The sequence below is a fragment of the Barbatula barbatula genome, assembly GCF_947034865.1.
Source record: "Barbatula barbatula genome assembly, chromosome: 9".
NCBI lineage: Eukaryota > Metazoa > Chordata > Actinopteri > Cypriniformes > Nemacheilidae > Barbatula > Barbatula barbatula.
This window is the reverse complement of record NC_136772.1, coordinates 24457080-24471355: the sequence shown is the minus strand read 5'-3', so window position 1 is coordinate 24471355 and position 14276 is coordinate 24457080. Positions and strand designations below refer to the sequence as shown.

Sequence of the window (14276 nt, the reverse complement as noted above, 5' to 3'; positions counted from 1 at the left end):
AATACAGGCTTGATAAGACTGCGGTAATGATGCTGAAATTTCATCATAAATTACAATGTATATGTTGAAGTATTCAAATTGAAAGGCAATATTTTACATTGTAATAACATTTCACAGTGTTGTTGTTTGTGGTCAAATAATTGGAGGCTTGATGAGCATAACAAACTTCTTTCATAATGCTTCATAATTATTTTAAAGTCCTTTCACACTTCACATAAAAGCTTTATAAGTTTCCTTGAATAAACTGTGTATCAATATACACACGTGAAATGATGTCTATGAATTCATTAATGGCCATGCATGAAAATGATATGTAATGTTTTGTGAATACTAACATTAATATAATGGATGCGAATTTGTAGCTTTATTTCAAGATGCCCTTGGCATTGAGCAGAGGGGCAGTAGCAGGGGGTTTCTTCACATCCTATGAGACCATTATATCTCTGTCTGTACAGAAACATGTTGTTTTGTCATGTAAACAGAGTCCTGTCGTGTGTTTTATTTGTGACTGTTCCTAATCTGACCGTTAGAGGACGCACGAGCATCTTCTTTCGCTTTGTTCGATCTCCAGACTTCTGTTTGTCCTGCGCAGGATATCTTCAATGAACACGATTCTCCTGCTGCCTAAAACTACACCGCGCTTTGAATTTATGTAGCATTGTGTTGATCGGATTATCTCGTCTGGTAAAACGAAGGATAAACACAACAGAATATAATGCATGACTGATCCACTAGTGACCAGCAGAGATCTGATCCGCTGGTCTGATGTGAAGCGTGACCTGCACTGTGTTGTTAAACAGGTCACAGACCCTGATACTCGATACATTCAGCATCCATAGTGGATTTCAAAATGAGTCATTATTCTGCCGATACCACTTTACAAATCTGCACTATGTATTACAGTTTTTTTATAATTGTATTTGATGATACATTTACACATATAACTATAATTGTAACTAGTAATCTAAATCTGATATAAGGATCATTGAAAATGTAATAAACAACATTACTAAAAAATAAATAATATAATTTTCCTCTTTACAGTAGGCTACACATATCGAGTTGTTGGATTGGAATAATTGTATTATTGGATGGTAAACGGTTATTTGCCAGATTGCAACAATGCATGTATCATAGTGCCGCAAAAAGAGCAGTGCAGATTTAAGAATGGGACATTTAGCTGTGAATGCAGTTATTTGTGCAGACAAAGCGTTTGGTGTAGCGGAACGGAACCTGTATTATCATCATCAGCGCCTGTATTTATAAGCCAACAATACAGTCCACATTACACATTCAACATTTGACATGAAAACATTACATTATGTTAAGATATGAAAAATATTTTAACACGTGACGTGTATTCTAGTTGTTATTTGATCACATCGTACACAAGTATTAGGTTGTCTTATTGTCATTTAACGTATTGCAATTAAAAGCATATTAAGAATTAGGCTTTTCCCTTTCAAACTCTTAGAATTGCTGAACTGTATACGCTTTTATCTTTGTTAGAAATATGTTTCGTTTAATTCTAATGGAGATAAGTGACTTTATTGTTTGAGTGAATCTCTGGGCAGTGGTCAGTGGAATGGAAAGGTAGGCCTATTGGACGCTCACGCACGTGGCATTGAGATCTTCTCTCGTGGATTGGCTCCTCGCACATCTGATGTGATGTGTTTCCGGTTAGAGTGGTTGACTGTGAGTGGTTGTAGTTCTCGAAAGAGTGTCAAAACTGTGGACGGGTAACGGGCCAGCTTGCTGTCAACCCGCTGAAACTCAGTGAAGCGCTCTCTCTCTCTCTCTCTCTCTCTCTCTCTCTCTCTCTCTCTCTCTCTCTCGCTCTCTCTCTCTACATGGCAACAAGTTGACTTCTAAAATGTGCTCAGTTTCGCAGGTCATTTGCGCGCTGTCATGGATACATAGATAACGTTTGTTTGTGGATACATTTGGAGGCGAATCGGATAGAATCAAAGCAGTGGGGCGAATATAATATCAAAGCGCATTTTGTATAATGGATGAACAGCGAGATCAGAGTGAAGACGAGAGCGGATCGAACCTTCGTTCACCGGCTCTTCACCCGTTACAGGCAGGAGGCCACGCGCACAGGACCACTAACTTCTTCATCGAAGACATCCTGAGAGCAGATTTCGGCTGCAGAAGGGCGCAGGGTCCGGGCGCGCGCAGTACTGACCGCGTTTCATCTTCAGCCTCCTCCGCCGTTTCGTGCCCGTCCAGAAAGAGACATTCTGAAGCAGACGATGCCAATGGAGTTCAGCCGCCCAAATCATCCGTTGCTTCGGATAGTGGCGAAACCTCCGCCCGGCAGGTTCTGTGGCCCGCTTGGGTTTATTGCACGAGATACTCTGACCGGCCGTCTTCTGGTAAGACTGTAACTGCGGGAAAGAACATTGTGTTGAAGGAACACAGCTTTTGTATCTGTGATTGACATTACTTTTCTTTTTATTTCAAAAGCAAAACTATGAGTGTATGAACCCGATTGTAGGCCTGCGTGTAAAACGACTTTTGTAAGACAAAAATAATTCTCTATATCATTTTTTATATTTCACAAGGTTGCATAAGAATTCAGTCTTTTTAATATTTAAATTTTGTGCAGTATATAGCAATAATATACGAGTAATAACAAGAATGCCTGAATAATATAATATTTTGATATATTAGATATCGAAAAACTCGTTAAAATCTTTTCAATTGTTTGTATTAATCGTTGCTAATGTCTACTTTGAATCCTTTGCCACACTTTTTTAAAGAAAATAAAATGTATTTTATACAGGCTAACTGAAGCGCACAGATAGTCGAGGGAATGCATTCAATTTAACTGAACGAAAAATAAATATATACTCAATCTAAATATTAAAAAGTATAATAAAATGTTTCGTCTTTTTTATCGATTTATCGCCGTTCATTCATTTCAACAGGTTAATTTTAATTTGTCGTTTATGTTAAAGCATATATATTTCCTAAAACTTTTGGGTTCTGACAAGAAAATATGTAGATTGTGAGAAACATTACATATCTACAATCTTAAACATGTGCTTCACGATGCCGTTAAAAAGCATTTTTGTCTAAATGGTTCCATGGAGAACCTTAACCATCCGAAGAACCTTTTGTTACACAAAGATTTCTTAACAGAAACGGGTTCTTTAGATTATAAAAAATAAACGCTTAGCCTTTAAAAAAATCTTCGATTACTGAGGCTACTTCTTCTAGGCATAGCCATTTTAAACCTTGCAAGGAAGAAATGACACGGTTATACTTCAAGTACATACAGTTCTTGTTTAACTATATGTGCTATATGAGTAAATAATAACGGTTAAGAAACCACACATGTGGTGTCATTGTTTTTGAACCTTTACTAACAGGATTTATCATTTCAGAGTCTTTGTCTTTTGTGGCTTGTTTGAATAAACAAAACTGCACAAGCACTGGCCATCAAAGCCAGTAAACAAAATATAATATAATATATACTATACCCTGATATATGCAAAGTCAGTAGCCATGTCGTTTTTAGGATGCGCAGCTGTCTCATGAAAAGAACGACAAAACCAAAAATAATGCCATTATATGCTCATTGTAGACGCAGAAATGTTTTTATGATTTGACAGAAATGTTTACATTGTTAATTCAAAAGCAAATAATCTTCAATGTTTATTCGTATGATCGAAATCCACTGGACGGTCCAGTGATCTTTTAATGAGATGTTATTCATAGTATTCGTTTCATTGTTGTCTTCACACAAGGCCCGAGGACCCGGAAATTGAATAAGAAGAACAACCCGAGCGAGGACAAGCGACCCAGAACGGCGTTCACAGCCGAGCAGCTTCAGAGACTGAAGACCGAGTTTCAGACGAGCCGCTACATCACCGAGCAACGGCGACAGGTCCTCGCGCACGACCTCAAACTCAACGAGTCACAAATTAAAATCTGGTTCCAGAATAAACGCGCAAAAATCAAGAAATCCAGCGGATATAAGAACGGCCTCGCGCTCCAGCTGATGGCACAGGGTCTGTATAACCATTCCACCAGCACGAGAACCCTGCACGAGAACGAGGATGAACACTAGACACCAGACAAGACAGAGACACATGAAAACAAAACTGGAATTCGATTCGGATTATAATTTGTAATTACAAATTTGTATTTGCCTGGATTCTAGTTTGCCGATAAAACAGCTTCTTCGTGCCAAAGATTTTCGATCAATGTGTACAGTTACATTTTTATAATCTCGTTTGTTTTTTTCGATGTGGGAGAAGGGGAAACGTTCAAATGTACATTTTTATTCTTTACTATATTTAATGTTGTATCCAAATAAACTTTTATACCTGAAAAACTGCCATGTATTTTCTCACGTTTCCCACATTTTCCGTATATATACAAATAAAACACATACTTAGCAAACTATTAAAACAATTATGCAGAAACACTAATATATCATTTATTTAATGCCCAGTTGAACAAGACTGAATTGTACAAAATCTTTACAGACTGTGTTTAAACAGGCAAACGTATAAGCACAAATGTGTCTGGTCAACAGAAAATTATATATTTTTTTAAATAATAATAGGCCTTATTAAAATGAAAACAATCATTATAATAGTACCAAATATAGTAATAATAATAATAATAGCTGTTGTCATTTTAAATTTAATTGTTTGTTCAATAAATTGTCTTTAAATGAAAGTGAAAGCTTTTATCAAAGCACTTTTATTAGCTACTGTATAATACTTGTAGGAGGCTTCTGAAAGGTCCACAGAACCTCTCTGTTCAGCGAAAGGTCTTTGTGTATTGAAATAAAACTAATGTATAGCCATAAACACACAAACGTTCTGCGGGAACCAAACAAATGCGATTGCGTTGAAGGAACACTAAGGTGTGTGCACGCGCATTGCTGTGGGAGCAGTAGCGGGCTTCTGTGGTGTGTGTGTGTGTGTGTGTTTGTGTGTGTGTGTGGTGGGCATGCCCTTGGCTCTTAAAACCGATTAATCAAAGCAAAGATGACAGAGAATCTTGAACACTTCATCCAGATGGCAAACACTGTTTGTTGTGTTTAAGAAGCTCTCAGCCCGCGGCAACATTTCATCGCGTCATATGCCGTTTGCATGTCATGCAACATGTCTGTTGTTGAATTCGTTGTCGATGGTCTCGTATGCGCATGGCGCGCCCGGGCAGGCTCGACCGACTGCAGGAATTACCAACTGTCAACATCAAAAGCCAGCTACACCTGATTAAGATATCGATCTTTTGCTATAACATCTGAAAACCACGAAAGAAACAGCCTTGAAATTGTGACTTTGCATGATTCGTGACAGGAATTTGACTTCGCTTTTAGAAGACCGAAACGTTATATTTAAGAAACTAGTAGCATCGTTTTTTCAACTTCACAATGACCTTTAGAAGTGACCTCTATAATATGAATCTTTGCGAGCCCCCTCTTTTTAAATTACACATCTATATTTTCATGTAGAAACATTTCAAGTAGATTAAAAGCCTGAAGGTGAGAAACACTATGTTTTTTCTCTAGATAAAACATCCCGCCATGAGAAGTTACGTCAAAAACATATAGAAACAATGGAAATATATGAAATAACAAAATGTGCCTTTTTTAATTGCCATACATTTTTTATAATAACGAACCTATAGATGTGTGTGTGTGTGTATGTGTGTGTGTGTGTGTGTGTGTGTGTGTGTGTGTGTGTGTATATGTATAGACTGTGTATATAACATATAAATTGATCTTTGAGCTGGAGGATTAAACCCTTTGAATAAATGCAGTTGAACTTGAAGAGATCCTTGAACAAACAAACACACACACACACACACACACACACACATCACATCTAACCCATGTGGACAATCTTCAAATAAATACCCAAGACATGTGTAAATATGCCTTTTCACCTAAATCCATAACGTGTAAAACTTTTACAATTGGTAATGGCTAAACTGTTCATAATGGTAAATTAACTTCGTGACGCCCGAGATTGTTATTTCTAGCAAATAATGCAATAGCCGAGTCTTTATGAATCATATTAAAATTATGGATTTAATACGCTTTTACTCAACAGCTGAGCGTTGTTTGAGTGTTCACAGTGCCATTTCCATGAGTTTTATTCGTTGTTGAAAATGGCTTTTTTAAGAAGTATCACTGAACAGTAAACACTGCATTCACGGTTACGCGCATTATTTCGGCATTCCCGTGGACAGCGCTGATGAGAAGTGAACGCGTTCATGTCATGTGTGTCTGCGGGGTCTTGGGTTTCCACGGGCAGTATTTTGGGAATGGAGTTTCTCCCGGAGCGGGGATAACATGTTTAAAACCCCGTCACAACCTTCTGTGTGGTCCGCCGAGCATCTGTCCACCAGCACAATTTTCATGATGTGAATAAAACGCATAAGGATAAAACTTATAGATGTGTTTTTAACCATAAACGATTTATTTAGTTTGAGCAGATTATTTAGCAAAGCTGATAAATCAACAACTAGCTGAATATTAAGGATCAATTACACATTTATTCTTGAGTTATTGAAATGTATTTACATTTGGTTTGTTGGCTAAATAAAAATATTTGAAATATTGAAAAACATGTTTTAAAATAGTTTTTAGTCTTTTAGGTGATTATAGCCTACTTTTCTATTTTTCCTGATTTACCTCAATCTGTTTTTGTAAATTTGCAATTAAACAAAGATTAGGCTGCAATTGCTAATATCCTGCTAATCTACATTAACTCTAGAACTCCTGCTAAATACAACGCATCTTATTTTGCCATCCATGCAGATTATAATTAATTTATTATTCATTTCTTCCATCTTCATACATACACTGTAAAAAACAACTTCAAAACTTGATGATATTCAACTGATTAAAAAAAATTGTTGTAGGTCCCAACTCGTTTTTTAAATCAATTCAATATAACCCGTAAATTCAATTGACCCATAATGCTAATTTAACATACCTTAAACACAGAATAAAGCTGATTTTGTCAAAGTCTAACAACATTTGGTTTTGAACTACACAGATATAATATCAACAGAAATTTAGATAAAAAATGAATCATTGTCTGTCACAGCCAGACGTGAAAAAAACGCAAGATAAACACATTTTAGAAGTTCTAGCATTTTTGTAAACTTTAGTCAGTTCTGTCACAGTCTGTGCCTCAGGGGATCGGTTTAATATTTGTATCAAAACCTTGAATAGCTCTTGTTGTGATAATGACACAATAACAAGAGATAAGAAAGTTAGTAACAAGAAACAGTGGTGAGAGCTGTCGACTGATCTTCAAACTAGCGCTTGAAAACTATATTTGATAATACACGCAGAGAGAAAATCCAAATGAATGCATGGGAAGTTTAAAATAGTACGAAGATGTGACATAGCCTAGAGTTGTTAACAGGCGAGGACATGTCAGATATACAGTCCAATTAATTCCTATAGCCTGATCAAAAGATGCTTGAGAGTGACTTCATCTCAATAAAGATCCTGCGTGACACGGTATTTTACATCATATTCATCTGAAGCAGCAGTATTTTAAGGGTTGTATTAGTCATGTGTGTAAATGCTTTCGGCATCTTTGTGCTAACGGCACTATATGTTCAAGGCTTTCAACAAACACACAATGTACGGTGCACATGAAATTCACGGTATTTGAATAGTCTTGTAAAAAGGAAGCAGTTTTGGCACAAGCATCCTGCCGCGTGAGAAACGGCCTCATATCTTGTCACGGCACAGGAAAACAGATAATTGCAATTTTTATCATGTGCCAATCACTGATCTCCACCCCTTTCTTCCACACATCACATCTGCACACATGATGACACCACAGATTCTTTCTTTGACTTCCAGAGTTGATGCAGAGCAGACGGCCTTTAAATTGCAGCGTGCGCTCGTCTGCAGGATGTCCTGATGTTGTCAGCAGGTAGTCTACCTGTTATTACGGGTTCTCCGTCCAGACAGTGAGAGAGAAAGAGCGGACATACAGCACAGCCTCCAATCACACACACCCAGTGAGAGAGACAGGGATGAGACGGCCGAGTGGAGACAAGATCCTCCTCAGTAATAAATCTCAGCGGTGTCGGTTCAGATGCTATCAGCCCAACCGTGGTCAACCTGTGTCATCCATAATACACACACACACATTATAACATTCACTGACACACAGTATGAGATGGATTATTTCTGTTAAGATGTAGGGAACAGAGAACGAGATTCAATCAGATAAGAGTGATACTGAACAGAGTCCAGCCTCAGGCCATCACACACACACACACACACACACACACACACACACACACTTTTTAATGGAGACTGTGATAAACATGTTAATTTTGAGTTTTTAAAATCTTGTGTAATTTTTTAAGATGTTACAACTTAATCAAATCAACTAGATAAGATTATATATCATGCACATGTTTTAACTAAACTGCTTTTCTATTATAACATATTAGAAGAAATACATTTTTGTTTACACTCTTGAAAACTCTATGTTTTGGTGCTAATGGTCACAAGTGATGTCCGGGCATGTATGTTTGCTTTCAATGCTCCCTAGATCATCAAAATATGAGTGTATATGCTTCAAGATATACAACAAAAACTATTTTTACAAACAATTCTCCTTGACCTGAACTCAGTAAGCTATACTTATGTGTCTGTGTACACTCCAAACACAACAACACAACACACATGGCACATCTTAAATATAATAGACTTAAAATGTTCAAATGAAAGACATCAATTGTGCAAAGTTGGATTTCACCTTTAAACAAAGCTGTGTATCTGTGAATGTACATATGGTATTATTGTTTAGTTTATTATCTTAGAGGTTTTGGAGTATTGAATCAGTCATGTTCACATTAGTGTCATGATTCATTGGGTAATTGATTCATGTAATGGGAATTTGATTCAGTGTGCTGTTTGAGAGGTTAATGACCTAATCATAATGAGGTGAAAAATTCATTAACCTCTACATCAAATCACCAGACTCTTAACCCTCATTACAACCACAGGGTCAAAGGTCAATGTGACATGAGTCCATCTGCTACACACACACACAACGTCTGTCTGCTTTTATATGATTATGAGCCGGCCATAACCTCGTTCAAACAAACATCTGACCTAGGATTAAATACTCAGAAAATTCCCCCACAACTTCTCTGAAACTGTTATAAAACCAATGACATCTTTGCTCAAAATGACAGATAGATACGCAGCTCTCCTTGTGCTGAATCACTGATCCACCTGCAGCAGCTGAATCGATCCAGACGACACCTTTCTCTAATGAAATGATATCAATACATCACAGTCACTTCACATCTGACCATCTTCTTTCTGTGTCCTAAAGCTAAAAACATTGACACTAACAGCAGACAATAACTGAATAACAATCAAAACACTTCATCACAGAAACAATACACAACACTAAACCCTTGTGCGAATAAATGATCTTTATTCAAGTGTGTAAAATCTGTCATTGCATTAAATCATTTAGTTCAATGAATGCAGGTGTTCCGTGAATTTCTATCTGGAACAAAATTGAAATCAGGCACGGTGTCTAGTTTTCAAGTTTAATGGAAAGATGGGCACATGCAGTGTGTTAGCACAAGTGACTGTGGGTGGCAAAGACGGCACAGTTGCTATGAGCTCTATGACCTATCCAGGGTCAAAGGTGAATGATTTATCAGGAATGAGGTTAGTAAGTGTTTTAAATAGACTTCATAAGTCTTCCCCACCCCCCACCTGCTCCTGAGAACACCTGACCCCCACACACAGATAGAAATATAGATTTTTAGGGTAAAACATTAGGTTTTCAGATTTTCTTATCAGTCGTTTTTGTCACTTAACACACACACATGTGCAGAAATAGAGGTTCAAAACAGATAGATTGTCAGGGGCTGAATGAAGGAGGCCCAGTGTTCAGATTGTTAGTCTAGACGTTTCGCTCCGTATCCCTCTCTCTCTCTTTATGTCTGCCTCCCGCAGAGCGTAAAGAAAAGAAGAAGGTTCTTCACTTCCTAAACATGCAGAGGTCTTGCTATGTGTCACATACACTGTGAACTCTGATCACTCATGCTTAACTTACAACAGCACACACACAGGGATGTATCATCTGTGTATTGTTTAGTTGCATTGGTTTTTCTTGTTTTAAATCAATTCAAACGTGAATCTGAAATGTTAAACACATTTTCCAACAATCTTTAAAAATAAATTATGAGGAGTTGTTACTCATTTGAAATTATATTATCATTATTAATACACAGCTTACACATGAACATGAGACAATCGGACTCATTGGATGTGGTTAAAGCAACACTTCGACCTTAAAATAATGTCTCTTAAATTATTTCCGTCATAGAACAACTCTTAGATGGATGAATTATACTGCCGCTGCTACCTGCGCAGCCTTATTAGCGGCTACAACCACACTCAGTAAGTTCTGTGTTGAGGTCGCTACACACAGCCCTGCTCCTCCCCGGCCTGCGGAAGAGTGACACATGGTTTCCAAACAACGTTTCTGCATTCGCCGGTTCCATCGGCTTTGTGAATAAATTCACGTTTATTGCACTACCTACGGGTAAGCTTGCACAACGACACTATTTACAACACTGGTAACAGACAATTGCGCTTATCAACCACCTAGGGGAGCCGTGAACAAAGGTTCTACAGTATTGCTTTAAGGGAGTCCCCCAAGGATCTGCATCGGGGCCATTATTATTTAGTTTTCTACAAATTATTTTAATGAAAACATGGAAAATGCAGCATGAGCGTGAGCTGATTTGCTTGTAGTTTCTGTCTTCCATGAAAACTGTGGCTTCTCTCAGTTCAGAAAGCAGTCGTGAGCAGTGCGTTGTTTCCAGTGATGCAGTGGTGGTTACTAGGGATGCAACAATATAGAATTCTTACTGTTTGAAAATACCTAGGTATAACACACACGGTGCAGTATTTATTGCAATGTTTAAAAGGACAAATTGCAATTAGTATTCCCTTTTCTTCATCTTCTAATCAGAACATTTGCTTAGAAATATGAGGTAAAGTATGAGATGGGTCACATGACCTAAAAATCCCTTTTATAAAATTAAATCATTGCTCCAGACGGACTTTGCCAAAGGTAACATCTATTATATTTTATAATGTTCTCTATTTTAGGTACGGAAGACCGATCGTTTCATGCAGTCATGTGACCACCATAATATTGAGACAATTTTGCAATTGCGATAACACGATATCAATGATATTGTTACATTCCCATAGTGGTTAAAAAGTTATGTCATAGTTTAGGGAAACACAGCCCAGATGACTCTGTCTAGGACACCAATAGCTATTCTATTCTCCCTTAGGTGCAACCGTGTACTTTTTGAAGGAGAACTGCCCTAGTGCAGATTTTTTATCATTCTTCTGAGACTCTAAAGGAATCATTTGGCTTAAATCACACAGCCGGCCAAAGTCTGTAAGCAAACACTTTCTCAATCAGATAATTTCAGTTTCTTTTTTTGCTCTTATGAAATGAAATCACGGACGTATGACATTTGTTTTCTTTGAATATTAACCATAAACGACAAATAAAACAAAACAATACTTGCTTCCTGTAGCTTAATGATGCAGTCTGTATCAAACCTGTGGTCATGCCAATTGATTTGCCTAAAAAACATGGTCCCCACACTTTGACTAAAATCAAACCAGAGTTCATTTTCATAAGGGTGTTGACCATTGAACTGATATTTACTGGCGTCTTTATGTCTATGGCTCTGCCTGAAAATATGATATCTTTAAATTGTAATTATATAAAATATTTTTAAGTAAATGCTGAGCTTTACAGGCCTTATTGTAATGATCATCCTCCAGCACTGATCCCAGACCTGCAGGCGACACACAGCCACAGTGTTCATTACTCACGTTCAGTCAGGTATTTGCTCTCAGCACATGAACACACCTCCTGTATGAACACGTGTGTGTGTGTGTGCGCGCGCATTTCTCATATGTGCAGGATGACTAAAGATAGAAAGAAAAGTCCAGATGTACTGACTTTGGAATTGAGCTGAATTCAGAAATGTATCGTTCAAATGTGAACCATGTTTGATGTGCTTCATGAAAATGTGATGTTAAACCTGTAGAAATCAGGTGTGTAACAAAACCACAGGCCCATTCAAAGAGCAGAATTCATTATATTATGAAATGATATAATGACTACAAAGCAGATTTTGAATTCGCCTACAGGCCTACCCATTTCTTATGTGAAGGAACACCCAAAAGACAAATGATTTAACACACACAGATCACATTTGAAACTGAATATATTCATTACGTAAATAACAAACACAGTTAAAGTTGATTCTTGCGGCAGTGTGGGACTGTATTTAGGTTCTGTGTCGCTTGTGTTTCTCACATTCTCTGTATGATCAGTTCTGACTGGTGGCCCGACTCCCCCTGACCTTTGACCTTAGGACAGGTGGCTCCAGTGCAGTTTAAAAGCAGTTATTTGACCTTACACCCAACAGACACCAGGGGCCTCATTTATGAAGCATGCGTGCGCACAGATTTGATCAAAGAGATCAAAAATCCATGAGAATGGCATATTTATAAAAGCGGTCTTTGACGTGAAAAAACACTTGGCGCCACGTCAGGGTCTGAGCAGACGCATGCACTTTTGCTTGTCCGAGTGCTACAGGTTTTTTAAATATAAGTCGTTCTTGGCGCTCGTAAAGGATTTGGATGTTAAAATGTGCTCTTTTATTTATCAATGAAATTAAGTAGACATCGATTACAAGGCAGAGACCTGAAACTGTTCAGCTGCGCACAAAGATTTCACATCTGAAAGACATTTTCTGTGCATATGTTTGTTCTATGAATCACACATACGCACTCACTTTGGGATCATTAAATCAAATTAAAGACAGTTTCTATGCAACATTTTATTTAAAAAAGGCCCCAGCACATCAGAATCAGTCGAGCACTATAAACGTATTAAAACAATCCTGAAATGTAGTGAAAATCTTTTCAAATGTCATTCTGTTCAAAAATACAGACAATTGTTTAATAATACAAACGGGTAAAAACGAATAGATTCACACTCAGTGTTATTAATAATGTCACACATCATTTATTCACAACATTTCTAATCTGCTGTTGTCCTGCATCATCAGCGGGAGAAAAGAAAGAAGGAATTTTCTTCATGTGTTTCGTTTTTCTCAGACTTTACAAAGTTACAAAGATTAGAGTTAAGAGTTAAAATGGTTTTCTATGTAAGAAAACAGAATGTGTGTTAACCACAGACACTTCCAGAGATGAAACAGCAGCGTAACGGTGATGACACATTCACCACAGACTCGTACACCTGGAGTTTCACTTACAGTACACACAACACTCACCTGAAAGCATTCAATCTGAGAGATTTAACACATGTTCTGTGTCATTCTCTCATAAAACAACGTTTAAGTGTGGAAAACGATCATTTACGTTTATTCATTTAGCAAATGCTTTATCCAAAATAACATTTAACATTTGTTTCAGCATCCAACAATAGTACACAAAGCTTTATTTACATGTTACTTTTTTTTATTTTACTTTTATGAAGCTAGAGAAAAAAGAGAGATTTTAATCATGGATAAACAGTAAAGTGAATAGAGAAGAAGTGTGTCCCAAGTTGAAGTTATAAATTGTCGAATATTTCGAACATACAGTGACGATTACAAGAATATATGATACTTTGCACTTGTAATGTCAGACTTTTTTATATGGCACTAAAACACTGTTGTATTTAGAAAGCATCAGGATTATTATACAGTATTTGTAGAAAGACATGTTTTTCACACCAGTCTTCAAGCACTATATGGCTGTTAAATGTGAGACATATAGAGGTGTATTTATACATTTGACACTGTTTCAAGTATATTACGACTGAAATTACATTTAGATTAGATCAGATACTGTAGGTTTATTCTAGTAGTATTATTTGTTTATGATTAAAACATATAAAAATTGAAAACGTATAGCTGTGCAAAAAACTTTTCAATCCATTTCCATAACAGAATATTGTATCAGGTTTAAAAGATTTATTCGTAATGCCCCTAAATAATTCAGAAAGATCGAAGCATTGTTTTCCCTATCATTTAGAAATTGAAATTCAAATATGAAACAGTTAAAACCATTAGTGATTCTATTAAAACAAAGTCGTTTGAGAGGAAGATATGTTTTAATGGAAGGAGTAAGCGTGAGGTATTTTGTGTACTATATAGTTTATAATTGATATGGTTTCCCTATTGTCCAGAGTATT

General features: G+C 37.0%; 1 protein-coding gene across 1 annotated transcript; it reads left to right on the top strand.

Annotated features, from left to right (window-relative positions):
- Positions 1-1690: 1690 nt before the first annotated feature.
- On the top strand, positions 1691-4340 carry en1a (engrailed homeobox 1a). The gene is made up of 2 exons (XM_079463531.1): positions 1691-2378; positions 3756-4340. Exons 1-2 carry the CDS (start codon positions 2009-2011, stop codon positions 4076-4078), a joined length of 693 nt encoding a protein of 230 aa, XP_079319657.1. The 5' UTR covers positions 1691-2008; the 3' UTR covers positions 4079-4340.
- Positions 4341-14276: the final 9936 nt, after the last annotated feature.